The following is a 24,738-nucleotide window of genomic DNA, read 5'->3' as shown; positions in this document are numbered from 1 at the left end:
GCCCCGGCCCGCGCCCGGCGCCGCGCCCCAGCCCACCCGCGGAGCGCCCACCTGCCGCTCGGACAGGAGGCCCCCCGCGGCCGCAGCGCTGCCCGGGGCCGGGCGCCCGCGGCGGCACCATGAGTCCCCGCTCGTGCCTGCGTTCGCTGCGCCTCCTCGTCTTCGCTGTCTTCTCGGCCGCCGCGAGCAACTGGCTGTAAGTCGGGCCGGGACCGGCAGCGCCGGGCCGGGCGGGGCGGGGCGGGGCAGGCCCCGGGGGCAGCGGCCGGTGCCAGGCGGCGCGGGGCAGCGGGCGCGGGGGCGCCCGGCAGGTGTCTCGGCCGCCGGACAGAGGCTCGCTCGCTCTCTCTGCCGCCGCCGCCACTGCCGGGCCTCCATCTGGAGACCCTGGGTCCCGCTCTCCCCACGTCCCGCTTCCTGCCCAAAGGGGATGGCGGCGTAGTCCGCACCCATAGGCGGTCCTGGGCGCCCCAGGGCGCAAGGGGTGCGAACACGGGGCGGCGGCCCAGATGGGGTACCCTGCTCAGGGCGCAGCCCAGCGGGACTGACAGGTCACTGAGGAAGCCCATTACAGGGACATAATAGCAGGTTAATCCCGAGAAGTCTGGGAGCGAGCTCCCCGCGCGAAGCTGCGCCGCGCTGCGGGCTGGGCTGGAGGCGTGCAGGGACCTGTTTCTGCTGGGAGGGAGGGAACCAGGCTTAGAAGGAGGAAAGGGACCGGGACACCGAGCCTCTGAGAACCCGCTGCCGGCTCTGGTTGGACCTTGGTTTTCCCTGGAGCAAGAAGAAACTCCTTGCAGCCCTTAAAGAGGACAACAGCCCCCACCTCCACGCGTCTTGCCTAAGGAAGAAATGGGTGGTAACCACTGGTGACCTGTCTCTTTCTCCTTGACTGGGTCTGCTCAGAGGGTTTCCTGGGAAGGGGCAGGATGTTTGCTGGGGGAAAGAGAGCTAAAGGGATGAGCTGCTCTGAGCCAGTGAACGGGAAGCAAGAAGAGGACGCTGGACTCCTTCATCCCTCCCAAGTGACACTTCCCCATGCCCCAGGCTTAACCCTGGCCCCAACTCCTCCTGCCCAGAACTCTTCCCCCATCCGCTGTGGGCAGCCAGTGGGGAGCCAAGCTCCAATATTGATCTGAAAAGCATGAGGTGGGAAGGGGGATCGCCAACAGTGTAGCTGGGGTTTCCATGGAGACAGCAGGAGAGGAAAAAATTCTCTCTGCATCAAGACCAAAGAACAAATATCTCCCATGAAATTGCCCCGAGTGTCCAATGGCTGTTGCTATGAGGTCATTGTGGCCAGCCGGGGCCCTGCAGGCTGGAAGGAGTGTGTTTGTTGGGGTCAGAGCCACCCAGGGCTTTGGGGGACGGAGGTGATGTGGAATTCTCCCAGCTGTTCCGAGAGTGAGCTACTCCAAGACAGCCCAAAGTGGCTGTGGCGCTTTTGTTTTTCTTGGAGCCTTAATTTGATTAACACTTCAAGAGCAGTGGCAGTATGTACAGAAACCAGGGCACCACCACCTCGTCCCTCTGGCCCCCTGCAGACCACCCCCCTCAGTGGATTCTGGATCAGAGAGCTGAGGAGGGGAGCTGGTTTGAATGTGGGGGCTCTGGAGCTGGCTCTTAAATGCATGGGCTCAGAGCTGAGGTCCCCAAACAGGTCTGAGTATCAGGAAGAACAAGAACTGGGTTCGACCTGCCCAGCACAGAGGGAAGCAAAAAAGCAGAGGACAAAAGTGGCAATTTGAGTGCGTGACCCAGGCCTTCAGGGAATATGGGGATATCGGCAGTGGAAAGACAGGCCTGTAGAGCATTGTGGCCTTTTGGCTCCCTTTACAGATGAGGAAACTGAGACCAGGGAGCAGAAGTTACTTGCCAAACTCAAGTTGAGAATGGAACCCAGGCACTCAGACTCCCAGCCCCTCCCATGAGACTGTCCCAAACTGAGCCAGTGTGGCCCAGGTGATATTACCACACACCTTCAGCCACATCCACGCCCAGGATCTCAGGCAGAGACACAGCCCTGGCTTTAGGTCACACAAACCCCTGGGGAATTCCAGCTCCCTTCTTGAGCCTGTGCTGCCATGAGGGGTGGGTGAGGAGGGGGGCCTGGAGGGAGAAGGGAGTTGGCAAACCTGTTCTCGGTGACTGTGATGGTTCAGGTTGCCATGCAGCAGGCTCTGGGTGTCCCAGCTCGCTCCTGCTCCACCAGGGCTCCGAGCCAAGGGTCTCTCTGCTCAGCCCAAGGTGAGAGGAAGAGGGCCTTCCCAGGACCCTGTGGAACCCGGGGTTCTGAAGGAGAAGAGACCCAGGGCTCTGTCCCCCCAAGCCAGTGTCACTGCCTTATGTTTATCACCTCCGTCCCCAGGTCAGAGACTGGACCAGCCCTGGGGAAAATAGGTGTCACAGCCAGGCTTCCTAGGAGCTTGGGGTCCAAATAGAAGGACACATAAAACAAAGCCACAAATGGGTGGGACAGTGCATGCCACATGGCTGTCGGGGGAGAGAATTGAACAGGAGCAATCAACGGGGGAGTGGGGGACACACCACTTGGCCTGCAGGCTGTGGGATCCTGACAGCAATTCCAGGATAATAACTCCCTAGTCCAGAGTATATTCAAATCCCAATTTACAGATGAGAACAGTTGGGATCCCAGAGGTAGTTCTCCAAAGCCACCTAGCTGGTAAGTGCAGAGGTGTCTGGCCCAGAGCTGCCTCTAGAAGAAAAAGCTGCAGTCAGGCAGCTTCCATTCAGCAAGGTGGTGACACTGTATCTTTTCAAGGGTGAGCCAAGCTAGAGGCCTGACCCCGAAAGGATGGCTGGCAGCACCCACCAAGGGATGAGACCTAGGTGTCCCCTCCCGTCCCAGCAGAGGCGTCCATCCAGGGATGGTCAACTGGCCAGTAGCAGAGCTGGTACTGTCTGTTGTCTCAGAAGGGCAGGTGGCCCGGGGTGGGGGGAGGCCAGGTGTCCTGCTGTGTGCAGCTGTTGGGCAGGACAGAGCCTGGAGCTGGGAGGACTCTGCAGCCTGAGGCCTGGGCAAGCCCAGAGAAGCTGGGAGCTGCCGACTGGGCTTGCATCTGGCACCCAAAGCAGGCTGACAGCTTGTGGCAGCTCCTGCTCAGAGGGAGGGATGTGCACAGTCCTCTGCCTTCAAGGGGGCTGCCCTACTGCTAGGGTCAGAAATGATTCTGAATGGTCCCCCTGGCACTGAGACTGCACCAGGAGACAGGTGCCAGTCCCAGCTCTGTGCCAAGTGCTGGGCAGCCTTGGGTGGGCCTCTTTTCTTCCCTCTGGGCCACTATCCTCTGCAGCTTATTCTCAACCCCAAATGGAAGAACTGGCAAGAGCAAGGGAATAGATAAGCCAAGGCTTCATCACTGTGGGTTTCTGGGGGAGGTCAGTGGTGTGCTGGGCAGGAGCCCTACCAGGAACCCAGCAGGCCAGGGGAAGGAGTCCCTGCTGTACTCAGAGATGGGCCAGCAGAGTGGCCAAGTAAGTCTTGGGGACAGATAGCCTGGAGTTCCACCCCAGCTCTGCTACGGCCAGTCCAGTGACCTTAGACAGGTTACTTAACATCTTGGAGCCTCCAGTGCCGCATCTGTAAAAATGGTACCCATTGGTGCAGATGGGACATACACAGTGGTGTTGGGAGGAAAGAGCGAGCCCGTGCATGTATTGTGCTGGGCACAGTGCCAGGACACCAAGAGAAATGGTAGCCACGGGGGCTGGTGTCAGTGGGCTAGAGTCCTCTCTGTCTATGGGAGGATGGAGGGAGTGGCCTTCAGGTTGCCCTCCAGCCCAGTTTGTCCCAAACTCTCCCATCCCAAGCCCATGATTGTACACAAATAGGAAACTAGACTGCCACCCCCTCCTCCTCAACAAGGGTCTCCACAGGAGCCTCAGAGAGCCAGGGAGACCCAGCCTGGCTCAGAGGCAATCCTGCTGGCCAGGGGGACTGGCGCTGGAAATACCCTTCAGTGCCCATGGGGGAGGCGGAGGAGGCCCCAGTGCCCTGCTGGTCCAGGTCCCACAGGAGTGTGTCTCGAGGCTGAGCTCCTAGGTGCCTGCTTGCCCAGGGAGGATGTGTAACTCTTGGCATGGCAGAGTGAGGCCCAGCTCTCAGGTCGCGCCTCCCCAGTCCAGGTGTGGGGGAAAGCCAGCCCCACCAGGAAAGAAGTAGCCCATCTCCCCCAGGAATATCTCATGGTTCCCCAGCTAAAAAGAAGCTCTCCCTTCCCTCTAAAGAGTAAGAGCCCATCTCCTTGGAGCACCTCCCATGGTTCTGGGCAATGAATTACAATCACTACACCCAGAACTTTACAGTTTAAAGCAGGATTTCCCTCAACCTTGGTACCATTAATATTTGAGGCCAGATAATTTTTTGGTACGGGGCTGTCCTGTGTCCTGCAAGGTGCTTAGCAGTATCCCAAGCCCCAACCTGCTGGAAGCCAGGAGCACACACACTGCCCCCCCACCAGGTGACAACCAAAAATGTCTGCAGACATTGCCAAATGTCCCCTAGGGGCAAAAGCACACCCCACACTGCGAGTGAATGGTTCACAAAGCACTTTCACGCCACCCACCCTGAGCCACTCTACCTTCCTCTCCCCCCTTCAGAGGACAGGAGTGTCTTACTCTCAGCCCCACTTCAGAGGCCAGAGGTGCAGCAACTTCCCCAAAGAAGCAGCTTGGCTGACTCTCACATGTCCAGGTCTCACGGTTTTCGTCCCCTGCCTGTAGAACCATCTCACGTTATTTATAAGCTCAGCAGCATGGCTTCTGCTTCGGAAGGCCAAGGCAGTGGGATCCCAGCCCTGAGGACCCCCAGGCTGGCACCCCCAGCCTGTAGAAGGTGCTCAGCTCACACTCAGTGGACAAGGAAGGAAGGACTCCTTCACCCCAGAACATTCTTGTCAAATGGCGGCCCATCTTCAAAGCCCTTGAGTAGGAGGAAGGCTTCCCTCCACTGCCCCAAGGTTCGGTGATACTAAAATGCGCCCCAGTGGGTGTCAGGAAGGGTGGCTGACCCCAGCAGATCTGCAGACCTGCCGCTGTCCTTAGCCAAGGCAGACCCTCCGAGTCAGACGGGGCTGCTTCTCCCCTCCTCGGTGGGGCCTTGGGACCGGGCCTGCCGGAGGGGTTTGCTCAGCAGCAGGAGCCCCAGCTGTCTGCCGTGGTTAACTTTCTTCCCTCAACCCTGGATTAGCAGTTGAGCAACTCAGCAAGCTCCTGACAAGACAGCGCTCCCCAAACCTGTTGAAACTCGCCCAACTCTAGCCCTGTGGGTGCTCTTGGAAAAGCCAGTGTTTGCAGCAATCCTCCTCCAGTTCCTCCCTCTGGGAGGAAGAGCTCAGGCGGGGCACAGGCAGGCCAGGAGCTGGGGGTGACAGAGCCTGCCATTGGCCCCTGCAGTCACCCTCTGCTCCCAGGGAGCTTGCAGCAGCCAGGGCTGGTTTGTTCTGTAAACCCAGCTGGAAGGTGGAGCGGGACCCAGGGTTGCTTTCCAGATTTCCACAGGAGTTGCCAGGTTTTATCTCTGAGACCTGAACTGCATCTTCTGTGAATGAGCCAGACCCGGGAGAAGGCTCTCTCCCCACCCTGACCCCAGCAGCTCCCCCTTCCCCACGCAGTCCCTCTCCGCCTCCCCAACTCCTGGCAAACTGAAACCAAACTGCGTTTTAAGTTCCCGCCAAGTCAGGGCCAGGCCAACCCCTGTGGTGGAGGGGACCCGGTCTTCAGAGAGGAATGAAGGCAGGTGGGAGGGAGGGACGCACCCTCAGGGATGTCTCCTTCGGGGGCCCATTTTGCACAGCAGGGGATTGCTGACGGGCCTAGTGGGGCCTCTTTCCCTCTGGGACTCTGACTGAGCCCTTCCGACCCCATTTCTCATTCTGTAATCTCATGATGAGGTCCCAGGAGTTTTCCCCAAAGTGGGAGACGGCAATGTTCCCTTCTGAGTCAGGGGTGCCCTGCTTCAGGGTTTCAGAACAAAGCAGACATCAGAATTGGCCGCGGACAGTCCTCAGGGTCACAGCTTCCTGCATGGGGGTGCTCTGTCTGCCCCCCTCAAACACATCGAGTACTTCCTGGCATCAGGCACGGTGCGAGGCTCAGGGCCATGCAGCACACTTGTGGGAAAGCTGGAGTGCGCCCCCGGACTTCTCCTGCAGTCCACGAATCAGATCTGCAGCCCCAGAGCCCCAGCCGGTCACTCTGCACAGGAGGGGAGAACAACCAAGGTCTGCCCACCCGGCCTGCAGCGGGTAGGGGACATTCAGCCACAGGTTCTCCCAAGTGTGGGCCTTTAGAAGGTACCTGCCATAGCCAAGGAACTCGCTGGAAACTGGGAGCCACCCCAGCCTCACTCCAGGAAGCCAGTTCTGGCTGCAAACAGCTCAGCTGGGGTTTCCAATGTCCCTTCATGCCCCACCGCAGCCTCCCTCAGTTGGGGAGGACACTTCAGTGGTCCAATGGCCACAGGGCACAAAAGGCTTTCTAGCCTTCTGCTAGGGTAGGGGCAAGGTAGGTCAGGAAATGCCTTAGCCTTGACACCGCTCCCCCCCACAGCATTCCCTGCCAGGGCAGAGAAGGAAAGTTCTCACCAGCTGGCACAGCACTGGGCCATGCAGACCCAGGACTAAGTGGCTCCTCCTTGGCCCTGGGTCAGCCACCAGCTCTCCTGGGGACAAACACAGAGAGATGGGAAATGGGAGGGGAGTTCCCAGTAGGAAGTGGGGTATCTGGAGCTTCAGGAGTAAGACACATGGGGCTTGGGTGTCAGGAGGCTGCAGGTCATGGCCACAGGGGAGGCCAGAGGAGTGTGAGTGCTGAGGCTTCTGAGGGTAAAGGAGCCCAGGGATCCCAGGGATAACATGCAGGGGAAGGAGGGGAAGGCACTCCAGAAGAGGCCATCGTGTCCCTCCAACTGGGGGAGGCACCTGGAGCCCAGGGAAGTTGGCTAAGGCAGAGAAGGAGGTGGAGCAGAGGCAGCCCACTGCCCACCAGCTACCATGAGGGTCTCCACTGCCAGCCTCCCCACTCCTACGGCTGTCCTCCAGGGTTCCAGACCAGCAGCAGCACTTCCTTCACAACCCCAATGGCTAGGGACCCCAGGCCCAAAAAACATGGTCTAGGCAGATGCATGACCACTGAAACGCCTCCCTCCCCAACACTCCCCTCTCTTGTCCAGAAAACACGGGGCTCTAGAAAGATCCCTCCACAGAAGAATCAGGTCACCTCACCCAGTTCAGTGTCTGGGGACCGCAGTACCACAGGCCATCTTTGGAGCCTGAGCATCTAACCCCCAGGCTCAGGAGCCAGAATGACCTGTTTTGAACTTCTGACCACTCTGACCGGCTCATGACCTTGAACACGTGCCTCTTGAGTCTCAGTTTCCACATCTATGAAATGGAGAACAGCCTTCCTGACCCGCTCTGCATTGTTGTAACAGGACATGCTGAAGCATGTAACTGCTGATTAAGGGCACGGGTGGCAGGGGAAGGGAAGGTCCCTGCTTCCAGTCACCTCTCATTCCTAAAGTGATTCCCATGTCCCCTCAGCACCCTGACTGGTCTTGGATGCCACTGCCCTAGCCCTTGCACCCTAGGGTCCTAGCTTTTGGTCTCCTGACACCAGTACCATCCCCCCCGACCTTCCCTTGCAGTCCCTGTCCTAGGGTCCGCCACATGGGTCACAATCACCAGGAAACCCATTCTCCAATTCTGCAAACTCTGGAGATTCTGCCAAAAATCTGCAGTTGGGGGCTGGGGGTGTGGATCCATGGGAGAGTCCCTGTCTAGCATGTGGAAGGCTCTGGGTTCCATCTCCAGCACCACATTAACAACAAACAACAAAGAGAAACCCCTCCAGTTGGGATCCTGTCTGAAGTAATCCACATTCCCACTGGGAGTGTGTCTCTCTCCCTGGATGTGCTCAGCTGAAGGGTGGGGCCCAGGCCTAAGAGGGTCCAGAGAGCCCAGCATCTCCACTGAGATGGGCACAGGCTATGTGGGAGGCAGTGAGAGGGCCCCTGGAGTCCATCTAGATAATGATGGTGACCCAGTAGTGCCGCAGCGAGGAGCAGCACCCGCCACGCACACATTTCATTTAATTTAGTTTCAGGGGTTGAGCATCAGTCTCCCCATTTTATAGAACACACTGAGGCTCTGAGATGTTTGCTAACTTGCCTCCAGTGACACGGAGATGCAATTCTGACCAGGCTGCTCCCTACAGCCCTTACTACACTGCTTATCATAAAGGACAGGGTCTCTGGACCTGGGACAGCGTGGAGAGGAGGCCAGCCAGCCACTCTACAGTGGTTACAGGAGCACTGGGAGATCTGACATGATTGGGGGTGTGGCAAGGATCTGGTGGAACCAGGTACCCCTGGGTGCTCCTTAAGATCGTGGTCCTGGGTGGGGTCTATGGTCCTCTTGCTTCCACCCAGCCGTGTCCCCAAAGCAGCTCTCTGCTCAGCAGACACTCCATTTCCTTCCGGCTCCCCCTCCTGCCCGCCTGGCCTCCTTCCTCCCTGGTATTGCAGGCACAACCACTCCTGAGGAGGCTCTAAATGTGGCCAGGGCAGGCAGGGAGGCCAAAGGGAGGGGCAGAGAAGCCTGGGCTGGCGTCCCAGCCCCCACCTGGACACCCTCAGGCTGGGACCTGCGACACTGACCTGCTTGGCCTCCCCAAGGCTCCAGTTCTTTCCCTTCCCCTCTCCTCTCCATGTGCAGAGTGAGAGCCTGGGAGGAGTCACAGAGGTGCAGATTCTCCTCTAGGAATTTGTATATTTTGTTTAAAAAAGCAAGCAAACCTGGAAAAGCTTGGGACAAGCCCAGCTAATTTTAGTTTCTAATGAAAACAGCAGGTGGCCGAGAGGATCTGATCTCCCTGGCAGGGCCAGGGCTCTCCAGCCTTGCAGGCTGCGTGCACGGGCCTTGCGGGGAGGGCCTCCTGGGAGGAGCCTCAAGGACCCATAGCCCCCATTTGAGAAGACCAGGGCACGAGCTGGCGGGCAGCGGAGCCGGCAGGGGCAGTCTAGGCTGGTGGGGTAACCTGATCGATGGCAGGGCAGTGGCTGGAGTCCTGGGTGGCCAGGGCAGCAGGTGGCAGATTGCTAAGCCTGGACTCAGAAGCAGCAGGAAGAAGCCTACACGGGGACACCGCACCAGGGCGGGAGAAGCAGGGATGGTCGGGGCCTCCACACGCAGGCAGCCGGCACCAGCCAACACCCATCAGGCCCTGTCTCCCTGAGAAATGGCTTGGCAGTCAATATTCAAGCCCAACCCTGCTCCAGGGTCAGCAAGTGGCACATGTGTCTCTGGGGGAAAGGTTGAGCCACCTTAGGGCACCAGGAGGGACCCTGGAGGCCCTTGGGACCAACTGGGCCCAGCTCCTAGGGTCCCCAAAGCCCGCAGCAGCCCCGCCTTCCTTCCTCAGCCCTGCCCCTCCCTGCCCTGAGCACTCTGCCAGTAGGTGAGCACAGGGGACCCACCAAGACAAGCCCTATGTAAGGCCAGACATGATGCAGAGCGAGTTGGCAGCCCCTAGCCATCCAGCGGGGGCAGGTGCATGGCCAGGGACACAGGGAAGAGAGGGGACTCAGGGCCGCTGCTGCTGACTGGCTGTGGGGCTTTGGAAGTCATCTCACTTCTGTGGGCCTCAGTTTGCTCTTCTGTAAAACCACATGCTGGGATAGATACGCAGAGACGGTGCAGACCGAGGCCCCCGATGCGCTCCTCTCTCCAGCCCCCAGCCCTTCCTGTGTTCAGCTCTGGTGCCCGATTCCCATCACCACCACTCAGACAAGCTCCTAGGTTCTGGGAACACAGGGCTGGGGGAGGCTGGGCCTCACATGCTTGCAAGGGGCAAGGGTTGTGCCAGGGGAGGAAGGGGCTGGGCAGTGGGCATTGGTGCCCACCGAAGAGGTTTCTTCCTGGACACTACCCCAGTGACCCACAGCCATGGCAGGCTAGCAGCGCCCCCTAAATCCCTGTTGCTGTCATTTCAGCCTATCTTCCTGTTGCATTTCCGGCCTAGAGGAGGATGGTGCTGCCCTCTGATCCATCTCTCCCCTGGTAACAGCAGGGGCTCCATCTATCAGCCTGGCATGGGACCAGGGGTCTTTGAGGCCTGGAAACCCCTCCATACTTCTGCCAGTAGGAGGAAGACCACCGACTCTGACAGGGGGAAAGGCCCTAAGGACTTACCCATTTATTATGCCCATGAACAGAAGCTCTGAATGGGGAGGTGACTTGCCCCAGGTCACAGTAGGCCTCCAAAGCCTACTTCTCCTACCCAGGGACCCCCTGCCCTTGAATGACTTTCCTCACCAGAGGCTAGGGCCTGGCATAGCCAGAGGTGGTCCCCTTGCTGAATACAGAAGGAGTGGCCTAGCTGGGGACAGGCCAGTTCTATGCCCCTGTGTCAAAAGGCAATAGGGACCTCACCCTTTATCTAAGAGCCAAGCCTGGGTGGGAGCAGGAAAAGATCCAATGCTAGGTGCAACTCCTTATCCCCTCACAGAAAGATACCTGTGGCCTCCCCAAACGTGACCTGGCCCATCGCCAGTAGGTGTGCTGAGCTTTTGGCGCCCCCTGCAGGCCAAGCACGATAGGTGGGCCTGGCCCAGTAGGAGACCCCCAATTCCTTCAGCTATGATAGTGGGGAGCACCCAGGCAGCATTGAGATGCCAGTTGGCCCCCGTTCAAGATGCATCCTCTTCCCACTTCTCAGTCTTCTTCCTACTGTCCTCCCCTCCAAGAGGCTCAGGCTCCTGCCTGGGCCTCATCAGGACCCTATCAGTCTCTTCACATCCCCTGAGTAGGACCTGGTAGAAAGGAAAGGGACAGGAGAGGGTCCCTGGGAGACAGGAGTGCAGGAGGGAGGGGAGGTTGGGCACCTGAGCCCACCCACCTCCCACTCGCCCACTAGGCTGCAGGGAAGAGATTGTTACGACACCCCCCCTCCTAGGATGTGCCCAGCTGACACCCAGAGGCGTTGCCAATTATGTTCATCCCTCACAACTGCCCTCTGGGATAGGAACTGTCACTCCGTTACAAACAGGGAAAGCCAGACTCCAGCCCACACAGGGGATGAGGAAGCTGCCCCTGGGGCTGACACTGCAGAGAGGACAGTGGCACCCAGACTGAAGAAACATCACTGGTACTTACCCAGGCAAGTGGCTTCCCAGCTGTGCCTGGGGACATGTCCAAAACTGAGATGCACGCCAAGCCCTGCTTGAAGCGGGGCTCAGGAACCTGAGTGTTCCTCAAGCCCCATAAATGTTTCCAGTGCACAGCCAGATTGGAGAACCCTCCCTCATGCCCAGCCCACATGCCCGGCCAATAGAACCTGGCTGCTGCCTGCACACCTCCACAGCCAGCGGCAGCCGACTGCATCTTGGCCTGATCCCTAGGTTGAGCAAGCCCAGCTCCCAGCAGCTTCTGTCCACACTGTCAATTCTAGCCTTTGAGTCACATAAAGGAATTGTCATTACTGAAGGCTGTGAAGTCAGACAAACCAGGTTCAAGTCCTGCTCCACCTCTCACTGGCTGGGTAACTTTGCATATACACATATGCACCTAAGTGTCCCTCTCTTTAAAACGGGGGTTCACTGGCTTGCTGAGAGGATTAAATGCAATAAAGTACTTAGCCCAGTTGTGACTAGGTTCCATAAAAGTTGGCTACGCTAATTATCATCGTCATAAAATTCCCCACATTTTAATAGGCCTTTCTATGTACCTTTCGATTCGGTGGCCATTCATTCATTCCCTTTGCTCAGCAAACAATGACCGGTTCCTGTCTCATTGCCTCAGTCCCCGTGTCAAACTGCACACACAGATCCCCAGCCTGAGACCAGGAGAGGCAGGCCTGTCACTGGATCCAGAGAGAGGGACCAGTCCCTGGGACAAGTCGGCCCCCAGAGACCGTGGCGGGGTGCTGGAGCGGGCTCTGCAGGCCTCTCCCCTCTTCCCAGGTACCTGGCCAAGCTGTCTTCAGTGGGGAGCATCTCTGAGGAGGAGACATGTGAGAAGCTCAAGGGCCTGATCCAGAGGCAGGTGCAGATGTGCAAGCGGAACCTGGAGGTGATGGACTCGGTGCGCCGCGGCGCCCAGCTGGCCATCGAGGAATGCCAGTACCAGTTCCGGAACCGGCGCTGGAACTGCTCCACGCTCGACTCTCTGCCCGTCTTTGGCAAGGTGGTAACGCAAGGTGAGGGTGTGTGTGTGTGCGGTGGCAGCCAGGGACCAGCGTGTGAGACCCAGTGAGGAAATGACACTCTGGAGGGGCTGGACTAGTCAAAATCATTTCTGAAGCTAAACCAGCAGGAGGCCCAGGGAGGGGCGCCAGGTAGGGGGAGGACCCAGGCTGAGGCAAGCTGGGGATGGCCGTGGGAGGAGGCCGATGCAGTGCTGTTCCCCCCACCCCGACCCGGGCAGAATTCAGTAGTATGCAGCAGTTTCAGTGCTAGTCTCAAGGGAGTGTGAGCTGGGATCCTCCTTGTTTTAAGGAGGAAAAACTGAGGTTCAGGCAGGGGACAGGACTGCCCTGCCCAAGGCTTTTCAGAGGGTGAATAGCAGAATCAGGCTCAAGACCCAGGCTCGCGGCCCTCAGCCAGTGCTTCACCCCCTTGGCTCAGCCCAGGAGCTTGTTTCATGGATTTCTACACCTGACAAACCCCATGGAGCACCCTCAGTATGGCCTTCCCTGATACAGCCAGTTCCTGTCCCCCCCACTCCTCGCAGCCCAGCGGGGGGCAGACCACAGCATAGGAAGAGCAGCTCACCCGGCCGCAGCACTAACACGGGCAGATGTTGTTGTAACATTAATTCGGCTGCCATATTGCAGATGAAGAAAATAAAATACATACGTGGAGGCAAAGTAACTTGCCCAAGGTCACAGAGCTAGAAAGTCACAGAGCCAGGACCAAACCCACTGCAGGGTCTGTGCTCTTCGCCACAATAGAAAAGTCACCATGATGGACAGGATAGGAGGTTGACATTTCCCCTGGCAGGGCTGGGGTGCTCAGGAAAGGATTTCTCAAAGATAAAGGTTCTCGGCTCAGTCCAGAAACTTGAGAATGCGCTCAACCAAAGGGAGGTGGGCTAGAGCCCAGAGAAAGTTCTAGGGAACAGGAAGGTTTCTTGAGAGGCTCTGAGAAGCACTCTAACCCAGCTGCCTCTTTTTCTACTTCCTGAGCACAAAACTGACACTTCTAAGCCACCACAGTCAACGGGGCCCTCTGTGACTTGCTCAGGCAGCAGGAAAAGGTTCCTTGGGCCAACCTTTGTCTTGGCACTTGTGGGCTGGATGGCCAGGGCTGCCCAGCTCACTGCAAACCATTTGGATGTTGTTGGAAACCAACTGTGATAGAAATTTGGAAGCCATTCTCCTGGGAGCTGGCAGAGGCCAAAAAAGCACCATCATGCTTGGTGTTGCTGCTCTCGAAAAGAAGCACAGACCCGGGGAGCAGCCTGACAGCAGCAAACCTCCCGGGATGAAGGGGCGCTGCCTGGCTGGGGAGCCTCGCACAGTAGACCTGAGCTAGGAAAGTCCCTCGCACATGGTGGGTATTCAGAGAGTGTTTGGATGGATTGGTTGGATAGATCAGCAGGGTTTCATACACCATGTCTGCCAAAACCCCTCACCTTCGCGCACGCCATGTCCTGTACCCCAAACACCAAACCCCTTCTTAGGCTCAGCAGTCCCCTCTCTAAGCCCTGTCAGTCCTTTCCCCTGGGCTCTAAGTCTCTTTGTTCTTAGTGGGGATAGGGATTCTCCTCTTATTTTGTAACTTTTTGTTTTGATATAATTTCAACTTATAGAAAAGGTACAAAAAATAATAGAGGGTATTCCTATGGACCCATTACTGGATCCACCAAATGTTTGTACTTTATAAATAGAGGAGAGTAAGGCAAATGGTCAGACACACACACACACACACACACACACACACACACCTTTGTCTAAAGCACCCGTGTTCACACTGCAACATGACGCTTCCGGCCTGCAGTGTGAAGCCTCCACCAACCCATCACTAAGGCTTAGCTCCCCCCAGGCAAGGGGCTGGCTCAGCTGCCCATTTCCCCACACGTGACCCAGCCTGGCATGGAGGAGAGTCTGTGGATATAATCTAATGACAGCAGGTTGGGGACCGCAGGTTGAAGGTACATAAAAAGAGGGGAGGCAGGGTCAGTATTGGCCTAAAGGTAGTGTGTCCACAGGACTCTGCCATTAAGTGCCTTCCTCACCTAGGGACAGAAACCTAGGAGGGGACCTAGCCCTGCTAGAATCTACCAGGCCTGGTGAAAGCTGGTGACAGAGTAGCTTGGTCAAATGTCCTGTCCTCTTGGTGTGGAGTCGAGGCACCCAGAGATTGTCTTGGTCAGAGCAGGGAGAGACCAGCCATGTTCAGAGAACTCTTCTGAGCTCTTCCCATTCACCCAACTCCTTTTCCTATTTTTGGCTTATTCCCTAGTAGAATTCCTCTTGGGACATTCTTAAATGCTCTCCACAAACAAAAAGAAAAGGGACTTGTCCACCCAGTGGCCTGAGAGCCAGGAATCCCAGGGATTACTGATGAGGCAGATGGAGGGTGAGCATGGGCAAGCAGATCTTAGACAGGTGACTTCACTCCTCTGAGCCTCAGTGGCCTCGCCGAGCACGTGTCCCTCTTAGGACTGTCACCAAGATTCAGTGAGAAAGCCCGGGAAGTACTTCGTGTGGGCCCTGACCCCAGAGGAGCTGAGGCTGTTGCCTTTAGCAGCAACGCTAGCCTGGGCAGACCACTCATCCCCCGGCTCCCAGGATGGGGGACTTGGCAGGGGCCCACATGCATAAGCAGCTTGGCTGAGGTAGTGGCCTCAGATGTGAAAGGACAGAGCCAACAGATCCCACCCTGGGTAGCCAAGGAGCCCCATCTGTTACAGGACTCTCACATGCTTGTGCTGTCTTGCCTTAAAATCATCCTCTCAACAGCTCTGAGCTTGTGACATTGTTCCTATGTCACAGATGAGGAAGAAGGCTCAAGGAGCCAAAGGGTGGCAATGCACCCAGATCCTGGACCAGCCTGCCTGCTCTTGACTAAGATCATGGGTTAGGCCCATGCCCTCTCAAAGACTCAGTGTTCTCTTTCCTGTAACATGGGAATAAACCCAGAACCAACCTTCTAGGACTCCTGGGGGAGGATTCATACAGATGGTGCTTAAATAGGGCTAACTGATGCCCAGAGGGCCAGGGCAGGGGTTCACATATTGCCAGTACTACCCAAACTCTCACAGCCCCCAATTCCATACTTCCCCACTCCCAAGCTGTGGAGGCCTCTAGAGGCCGGACACGCAGAGAAATAATGATGAGGCCAGTGTGTGGTTTAGGGTCAAGCTATGTGTTCTAGCACAAAAAAAAATCTATCAGAAATTTGGTAAAGATGGTGTCTGGGGCAGCCAGGAATGTGGAATGTGGCAGTTCTTGCCTGAGCAGACATTAAGAACCAAGGCCTGTGTTTTAGTCATGGCCCAATCCCTGTCCTTGCTCGGCACTGTGCATAATGGTAAACTGTACTGAGTGAATGGAAAGGTCCAGGGCAGGGAGAGAAGCCATGGAGCTGGCACAGGTGTCCTGGGCCTCAAGGTGGGCTGCCCCTAGCAGGGTGGGATGACAAAAACCATTCTGCTTTCTTCCATCTGTGGACAGTGATGGGCCTCCTGCCTCATCACCTCTCTCTGTGACCTCAATCAAGTCCCTGTCCATAGAGGGGACTCAAAGAGCCCTGAGGCCCCTACAGGCTCTGCCATGGTTGGGAGGCACCGTGATGTGTTGGCCTGCAAAATGAGATTCAAACCCGGGCATGTCTTCCCACTCCCCACGTCTGCACTGTGTAGGACACCTCACTGACTGTCCCCTCTACCCTGGGCTGGACTTGAAATGCTCCGCAGCCCTAGGTACTCTTGCCTTTGTCCTCAGTGCCATATCAGGTGGACCCAGTGAAGGGAGAACATTCTTTCCTTCTGGGTGACCTTTTGGGCCACTTTCTGATGCCATCAGATATATTACAAGAGCTCTGGGAAAGCCAGGCGTGGTGGTGCTCGCCTATGATCCCCAGAAATTCAGGAGGCTGAGGCAGGAGAGTGGCAAGTTCAAGGCCAGCCTCAGCAACTTAGCAAGACCCTGTTTAAAAATTTAAAATAATAATAATAACAAAAGATGACAAAAACCCTTCTGCTATTATTTTTTTTAAATAACAAAAGGTTATGAATGTAGCTCAGTAACTAAGTGCTCCTGGGTTTAATCCCCAGTACACCCCTCACCCAAAATCAGCTCTGGGGAGGATGTGCTGCAGACACCTCCAGGCTGGAAGCCCCTGAAGGCTTCAGAGGGCAAACACACAAGATGATTGAGGGGGAAAAACTGTCTGTGGCCTGATTCTGACAGAGTAGGGCAGGCAGGTCAGAGAGAGCATCTGGAGTCCCAGGAAGATAGTGGGAAGGGATATGTAAGGGTCTGTTTGAGTTGTGGAAAAGGTCACTCTGCAAACGAGTCTAACAAATGCTCTACACTTTCTGGCCCCAAATGCTCTACACTTTCCCTGGTCACATAATTTTTCACAGGGCTGTCACCAAGATTCAGTGACAGAATGCAGGGGAAATACTTCTTATAGGCCATGACCCCAGGAGAGCCACTTATTCTCACATCCCCTAAATTCAGAGAGACTTCCTGGAGGGAGTTTTTCTCAGAGCCCAGGAGCCCAGGGCCGGGTCTGGCCTCACTTCCCTACAACTCCCCCAGGTCAACAGGAAATGCTGGCAGTGTAGGTATTCCCTGGCCTCAACCACAACACCCGCCCCGGTGCCCAGGGCATCACTGGGCCCATGGATTTCTTGCCAGCCCAACTCAACCTCAGACAGTTCCCCGAATACTCCTTCCTGCCGAAATGTCTTTCCTTTCAATATCTGGAGAGACAGCACGCATGATGCGCTCTGCAGAGCTCAGGTCTTGTGTCCCACAACCCTCCTTGGTTCCAGTTCCCATTCAGCCATTTGCTGAGGACTCCTCCAGAGTCTGACTGCTGAGATTGTTGTGACCCTAGAGAGCATGTGGAAAGGCTCCAGAACACAGTGGGGCCCTCAGAAAAAATAATATTGGATATATTGGATCTGCAGAATCACTCTGAATCCCCAGCCCCTTGGAAAAGATGTACTGAGGCCAGACCCAGAGGACACACAAGACTTAGACTGGTAGAGTCAGAAGACAGGGTACTCTGGGAAGGAAAATGGCAGGAAGGAGCTGAGTGTGAGAAGCAGCAAATGGCTTATGGAAAAGAAGGCCAGAGTATCCTTGGCACTTGAGAGTCCTGCCTTACCCTAGTCCAGTGAGCACAAAGCGAGGATCTACCCCTCCTGCAGCTGAACAGGCAAACCCCTGACCCAGAAGCAGTATCTACCATCTTGCTGGAGAAGCCCCTGCTGCTACAACTCCCAAGAGTACCAGGATGCTTTTTCCATGCCTGGGTGGCCTCTGGGGAAAACAGGCCCTGCTAGATCTTCAACTAATGAGCAAAACTTCAGCCTGGGACCTGGGTAGGGTGAGGAGCCCCCCAGGGCCATAAGTGATGGAGTTGAAGAGCTCAAACCTAGGGCCAGCTAGAGAAGGCTAAAGGAAGCCAGGCATGGTAGAGCACACCTGTAATCCTAGCGGCTCAGGAGGCTGAGGCAGGAAGATTGCAAGTTCAAAGCCAGCCTCAGCAACTTAGCAAGGCCCTGTCTCAAAATAAAATATTTAAAAAGGGCTGGGGGTGCTGGGATTGTGGCTCAGTGGTAGAGCGCTTGCATAGCATGTGTGAGGCACTGGGTTCAATTCTCAGCACCACATATAAATAAACAAAATAAAGGTCCATCAACCCCCCCCCAAAAAAAAAATTTTCTTTGTGACTCCCTATTTAAAAAAAAAAAAAAAAAAAACGGGGCTGGGAATGTGGCTTGGTGATTAAGCGCCCCTGGGTTCAATCCCTGGGAGGGAGGGAGGGAGGGAAGGAAGGAAGGAAGGAAGGAAGGAAGGAAGGGAGGGAGGGAGGGAAGAAAGGGAAGGAAGAAAGGAAATAAATGGGATTGGCGGGGCTGGAGGAGCCACTGCCTTTGGCTTTGCCTTTGGGGACACAGCAGCATGCCCCTGTCCTCCGGGCCTTCTGGGGTCTCCTGTGCTGAGCAGAGACTGACTGCTCATCACCTCTTAGAAAACCCCCCAAAGAGAGAGCTGATCCTGCAGCACATGAGACTTAAGGCACAGCTTTCTTGCCTTCATCCTTGGGAGGTAGGAGATGGACTACGTGTGCATTCCCAGACACTCAAGGCCTCTGTGAGGCAGAGAATGTCAAGATGGAAGCTCTGGAGCCAAGATTCTGGCCCCACCACTTCCTGGCTGGATGCTTCACCACTCAGCACCTGTTCTCTCATCTATAAAATGAAGTGGGGGGGTAGGTGTGTATGTGCACACACACACTGTGGTACTGGAGGTTGAAACCAGAAGTGCTCTACCACTGAGCTATGTCCCCAGCCCTTTTTATTTTGAGACAGGATCTCACTAAATTGCTGAGACTGGCCTCAAACTTGTGATCCTCCTGCCTCAGGCTCCCAATTTGCTGGGATTACAGGTGTGTACCACCATTCCCAGCTAACAAGGTTAAAAGTACTGATTTCACAGGGCTGTGAAGAGTACCCACAGTGCCCAGGCACCACCCAGCAGTGGGTCAAGCTCTAAGCTTTACCTTTTGTTTTACCTTCTTTTCAGAGTCTCTTCCTTCAGGGCCACTTCCAAGCTGAGAATATTATGGTGTCCTTGTTCCCCTGTGGCCAAGGCAAAAGGGACTCTGAATCCCAGGAGATGGATATTGATTCAGGGAATGAGGCAGTGGTCTCCCTGGCCACCTCAGAGGAAAGCCTGCACCCCAGGGGCCATTGGCTCTCAGGAGCAGAGGTCAGCCCAGAGCTGGGGCTGGGCCAGAGACTTCCTGAAAACCAAGAAAAGGAGAGGAGAAAGGACCAAGCAAGGTCAGGAGCTGAGGCCACCTGCCAGTTCCATCAGCCCTATCTCCTACTCGGACTTCCCCTCCCCCTTAGTCTTTGGGGTAAAGATTTGTGCTGGTTCAGGCCTGGAAATACCAGAAATACCAGAAACTGAAATCGGCTCTCTTTGGGCGGCCACAGCATAAAACCAACCAACATGATCCTGCTATTAACCTCGATTAACTTGGAGAAGATTCCACCTCCAGCCATCGAGGCTCCATTGCTCCAGCCAAGCCCCCCAGTACTGGCCCAAAGTGGCCAAGCCAGGGCAGAGAGTGGGCAGTGAAGAGGGTGGGGCAGTATCCCCAGCTCAAGGGCCACACCAAGAACAGGGCGTCCTGAGTGGTTGGGGGCCGAGCTGCCTCCCACCCTAGTACTCAGCTTCTGCTGCCTCTGTCCACAGACATGGGTACAGAGACAGCGATTGTTTCTGTCTGACCACGGTGACTGCTCCCTGGGGCAGCTGGGAGCACAGGCCTGGGTGTCACAGAGGTAATTGCCAACCATGAGGCCAAAGCCTGCCCCCGCCACTCTTGCGGACACAGACCCTCCAGCAAGAGACAGAAGGACAGTCACGGCACACAGAGGCCCTCACAGGACCCAAGAGAGGAGCAAGGCCTGCTGTCTGGTCACACACCCAGCCAGCCACGCACACTCTACTCACCCCCAGAAAGAGACTCCACAACAGCTACACCCCCAGGCACAGTTCCTAGGAGGATAAAAACATCCATTCAGGCAGGGGAGGAGGGCCGGCACCAAAATAGAATCACTGAGCAGTCGTGGGCAGAAGGAAAGAACCAGAACAGAGGAGAGGCCCAGACCTGTGCTGGAGCACTGGTCCTGTCGCCTGCTGGCAGCGAGACTGCGACCAAGTCCTTCTGTCTCTGAATCTGCATTTCACTGTAACTGGGGATGTAATTTAGGCACCTGGCTCATCAGTAGGAGGGATGAAGTATTAGGAGCTGATGTCATCTGGCTTAAAGGCATCCGAAGGCAAGGCATCTTGAGCAATGGGCCCAGCCTAGGAAGGGCCAGGGCAGAGTCAGGGAGAGGAACCCCTCAGAGCTGGAGGGGAGCAGCTGGGGAATAGGTCAAGAAGGTCAGGAAGGCTGGGGCTGCAGCGCCACTCGGCGGCCTCACAGCTGTGGCACGGAACCAGCTCACCTCACCCAGTCTGCCTGGTCTCCCTTACACGTCATATCACTCGACTCCTGGAAAGGCAGTGAGGACAGTGAGGCACAGGAGCCACGGCATGGCCCTGAAGCCAGACCCTCTGCCGGCTCAGCCACGTGCTGTGACAACCTAAGTAACCCCTCCGTAAGAAGTTGCCTCCTGCTGCCGAGAGGATGAGCTGGTCCACAGAGTGGTTGAGGTGGTCCCCGCTGTTGGTGCCCACTCGGCCCTGGCACACAGCACTCTGCCCGCCTTGCTCGCTCCTTGGCCTACAGCTCCCAGCAGGCCCCACGTACCCCTCCCTCATTACTAAGGAGGGTGCTGAGAAGGAGCCCTGGGACCCAGCCCTGTCCTCCCTCTGTCTCCCCAGGGACTCGGGAGGCGGCCTTTGTGTATGCCATCTCCTCAGCAGGTGTGGCCTTTGCGGTGACACGGGCCTGCAGCAGCGGGGAGCTGGAAAAGTGCGGCTGTGATCGGACGGTGCATGGGGTCAGTCCTCAGGGTAAGCTCAGGATGGGGTTAGGGGGAGGCAGGGCCCTGGGAACCTGGCCCACCCTCACTGGGACCTTCTTCCATGTCCTCTGCACCCCAGGCTTCCAGTGGTCGGGATGCTCAGACAACATCGCCTACGGCGTCGCCTTCTCCCAGTCATTTGTTGACGTGCGCGAGAGAAGCAAGGGGGCCTCGTCCAGCCGGGCCCTCATGAACCTCCACAACAACGAGGCCGGCAGGAAGGTAGTGTGGCACTACCCCCACCAGCACCAGAGTAGGGATGGCACAGGCAGGGTCCCCAAATACTCACCACATGGCCACTCAGGAAATGCTCAGGCTCTCACGGGCACAGGCACCTCAGTAGGCCCATGCCCATGGGGTGTGTGGAGCAGGCCCGGGAAGGAGTGGGTGCCACACAGAGCATGCGCGGCCCTGTCCCTGTACATATGCACCTGTGTACTGAGCACATATGCTCATCCAGCCCTGTCACCCCAGATATCATAAGCTCAACTATGACCCCATCAACGCCTACTCCCAAGGTGCCCTTCCCATCATATCACTTGTCGCTGTTTCATGTGGCACTGCCCTTTAGCATGTCTGAGTGCCCACATGTGGGGACAGCACCTTGTTCATCTGTCCCCAGTTGCTTACCAGCCCAGCATGGCAATTAGCAGGTCCTTATACAGAGAAAGCATGACAAGAACCCTCTGACTCTACAGAATCAGTCCCCAGGGGCTGGATTCTGGGGTGTCCCACATCCATGTGCCCCTATTAGCCCCCAGGGCCCTCCCCAACCTCCACTACCATCTCCTGATGGCCCCTTTCCCCCACCCCTCCCCCACAGGCCATCCTGTCACACATGCGGGTGGAGTGCAAGTGCCACGGGGTATCAGGATCCTGCGAAGTGAAAACGTGCTGGCGAGCCGTGCCACCATTCCGCCAGGTGGGCCACGCACTGAAGGAGAAGTTTGATGGCGCCACCGAGGTGGAGCCCCGCCGTGTGGGCTCCTCCCGGGCGTTGGTACCACGCAACGCACAGTTCAAGCCGCACACAGATGAGGACCTGGTGTACTTGGAGCCCAGCCCAGACTTCTGCGAACAGGACATGCGCAGTGGCGTGCTGGGCACGAGGGGCCGGACATGCAACAAGACGTCCAAGGCCATCGATGGCTGCGAGCTGCTGTGCTGTGGCCGCGGCTTCCACACGGCACAGGTGGAGCTGGCCGAGCGCTGCAGCTGCAAGTTCCACTGGTGCTGCTTCGTCAAGTGCCGACAGTGCCAGCGGCTTGTAGAGCTGCACACGTGCCGGTGACTGCACAGCCTGTGCTCAGCAACCACCTGAGTGGCCCAGGGAAGGCCAGTAATTTAAAGAGTCTCCCACCACCTCCCTGAGAGATCCTGGTTGTATTTTTTGTTCTGGTTTGGTTTTTGGGTCCTCATATTATTTATTGCCGAAACCAGGCAGGCGACCCTAAGAGTACCAACCGTGGCCTCCCACAAAGCCCAAGGCTTTGTGGCTGCCACTGACCAAAGGGACCTTGCTCATGGCTCTGGATGTCCACATAAGGCTGCTGCTGACCACTCAGTTGTTATCTGTGTCCATTTTCCTACTTGCAGACTTAAGATAGGTAACAAGGAGTGTTACAGCCACATGGCTACTGACCCCGCCGAGAAACAGGTGGCCCCTATGGCAGGGAAAATAGGTGCCATCTTGATGGAATTCACATCACCTGGAAAAAGAGCTGGCAACTCTCCACCCCACACATACACAAGGCCCTCTGGCAACTTGGCCCTGGTAGCCTTGCCTCTGGAACTCCCTGGAAAGAGCCTGGGCAGGTACCAGGTCAAAGGCAAAGAGTTCACTTCAGCTCGCACAAGGGCAGCTGGAAGGTCAGCCTCTGTGGGATCTTCCAGGTAGGAAGTACAGGTGAGGTGAGGGCAAGAGAAGGCTACAGTCCCACCCTGGAGCCCAGCCTGCCCCAGCACACCCTTTAGCGGAGCCATCTCGGTACTCCCCAGCCCCTCCTAGTCAGGCCCCAAGTGAGTCACCTCTCAGGGTGCTGTTCTCTTGTGAAACTGAGAATGGAAATCTCACACTCAGAGACAGGAAAGGACTGTGCAGAGAGTCCTCCTCCATTATCTTACTCACTTAACTAAATTTACTGAGTAAATACTGTCCAAGGCCTTGTATTGGGGCACCTCCCTTGATTATTACACCAGTCCTGGGACAGACAGGCACATGCCATTTTACAGCCGAGGGCAATGCTTACCAGCTCCGTAGCAAGCTGAGCAGAGGCAGAGCCACAAGAGTTCTCCAGCCAGGCTCCTCCATGGCCCCTGCACCCAAAGGCACAGACACAGAAGGTGTCTTGGACCTGAGCCTTGAGAGGGGTTCTGGCTGCAAGAAAAGGGATGGAAGCAGCAGGGGCCAGAGACCACAGGCTGGGCTAGAGCCCACGTGGCTGCAGAGAGAAAACAGGCTGTGAGAAAAGAGGCGAGTAACTGGAAGGCTCACCAGTGAAGTCTCGGCAGTGGAGACCCCTCCACCCCCAGACCTCCAGGTTTCCAAGGCCTTGGGTGCATGGGGACTCAAGATCCCCAAAAGAGCACCAGCAGTCCAGACTTCTGTCAACGGGGTGTGCACAGACACAGCTACTTCTCAGTTGGGCTCCCAACCACCAGAGGACCTTCTATCGACCCAAAGAGTGCCCTCCCCAACACTGTTTGAGGTCTTGAGTTCTAGGATCCCCATTTGGGGTTCCAAGACCCCAAGCTCTTGATTTTAGGGTTCAGTGTCTGAAAGCCAAGTCCAAGATTCAGAATCTGAACTCGAACCTGCAGAAACTCTCCTTTTGGTTTGTGCCGCCTGATGTTGGCTCCCCCTGCAAAGAGGGTCAACACCCTTGGCCCCCAACCAAGCTCTCTGCTTAATGCCTAACCAAGTAAGAGGCCAAAACCAAGTGACATGCTGGAGCCACATTCAAATACAGAGATAATCTTGGGACCGTCTGGTTCTGATGTGGATGAAAGCTAAGCTGACTAAGGGTCCCCACAGCTGCCCAGCTGGGCCCACTGCCACTTTAGCGGACTCAGTTCAGCTGCCTGCTCAGCGCCAGGGAAAACACTATGCCTCACTGGCAGAGCCAGATCCAGACAAAAGGCAGAGTGGGGACCACCCGGCTCCAGGGAGCTGAGCTACTTTCCCCCACCCTGGGGAACCGTGGGTCCAGGCTGCTTGCTGATTGGACGGGCAATGCCCCAAGAAGCAGCGAGAAGGTGTGTGCCCCATCACAGGCTTCAGCCACCTTTCCACCTGCCAGGGAGCACCTCGGAGCTGATCCTCCTGGGGTTATGAAAGCTGTGCCCTAGGTCAATCAGACCACATTCTAGGAACCTCTGAAGAGCCCTACTGCCACTGCCACCTTCACTGCCACTGCCACCTTCACTGCCACCAAGGCCAAAGAAACTCAAAACCACAGAAAAAAGCAGCTTCCTTGGACCCACTCAGCTCCAAACTGTCCCAAATGAAAAAAGAGGAGGACTGACAGAGGCCTGTCATAGCTGCATGGGGCTTGGAAAGCGGTCAGTAGGCTCACATCCTGCCCAAACCCTTCTCCACCACTCTTATACCAAGGCAAAAGTAATGTCCTCTGAGGCCTAGGGCTGGATAAACCCCAGCTCTGGATGCTGCTTCCCCACTCTGCTGCCCACCCATCCTTCAATTTTTATACTAGGCTCCTTGCCATTGTGACATCCCCATGACATAGTCTGATGCACGATAAAATGATTATTTCTTTATCTGGCAATTGTGGCAGTGACTCTTTCTTTAACATAACAGGAAGAAGACCTGGAAAGGCCATGGACAAAGCAATAAGTAACAGCAAATTCTAGATATGGGGACCACATTGATAATTTCTTCTGAAGAACTGGTTTGGGGAACCTCCTACATACTGTCTGCAACTTTTCCACTAACACACAGTGGCTCTATACACATTTCACCAAGCCATGACCA

General features: G+C 56.4%; 1 protein-coding gene across 1 annotated transcript; it reads left to right on the top strand.

Annotated features, from left to right (window-relative positions):
- Positions 1–119: 119 nt before the first annotated feature.
- Positions 120–24,532, top strand: Wnt4 (Wnt family member 4). Its single transcript, XM_027937665.2, has 5 exons — positions 120–196; positions 11,981–12,216; positions 20,605–20,736; positions 20,827–20,969; positions 21,571–24,532. Exons 1-5 carry the CDS (start codon positions 120–122, stop codon positions 22,036–22,038), a joined length of 1,056 nt encoding a protein of 351 aa, XP_027793466.1. The 3' UTR covers positions 22,039–24,532.
- The last annotated feature ends 206 nt before the right edge of the window (positions 24,533–24,738 follow it).

Source organism: Marmota flaviventris, chromosome 10 (assembly GCF_047511675.1).
Source record: "Marmota flaviventris isolate mMarFla1 chromosome 10, mMarFla1.hap1, whole genome shotgun sequence".
Classification (NCBI taxonomy): Eukaryota; Metazoa; Chordata; class Mammalia; order Rodentia; family Sciuridae; genus Marmota; species Marmota flaviventris.
This window is presented reverse-complemented; position numbering and strand designations above follow the sequence as displayed.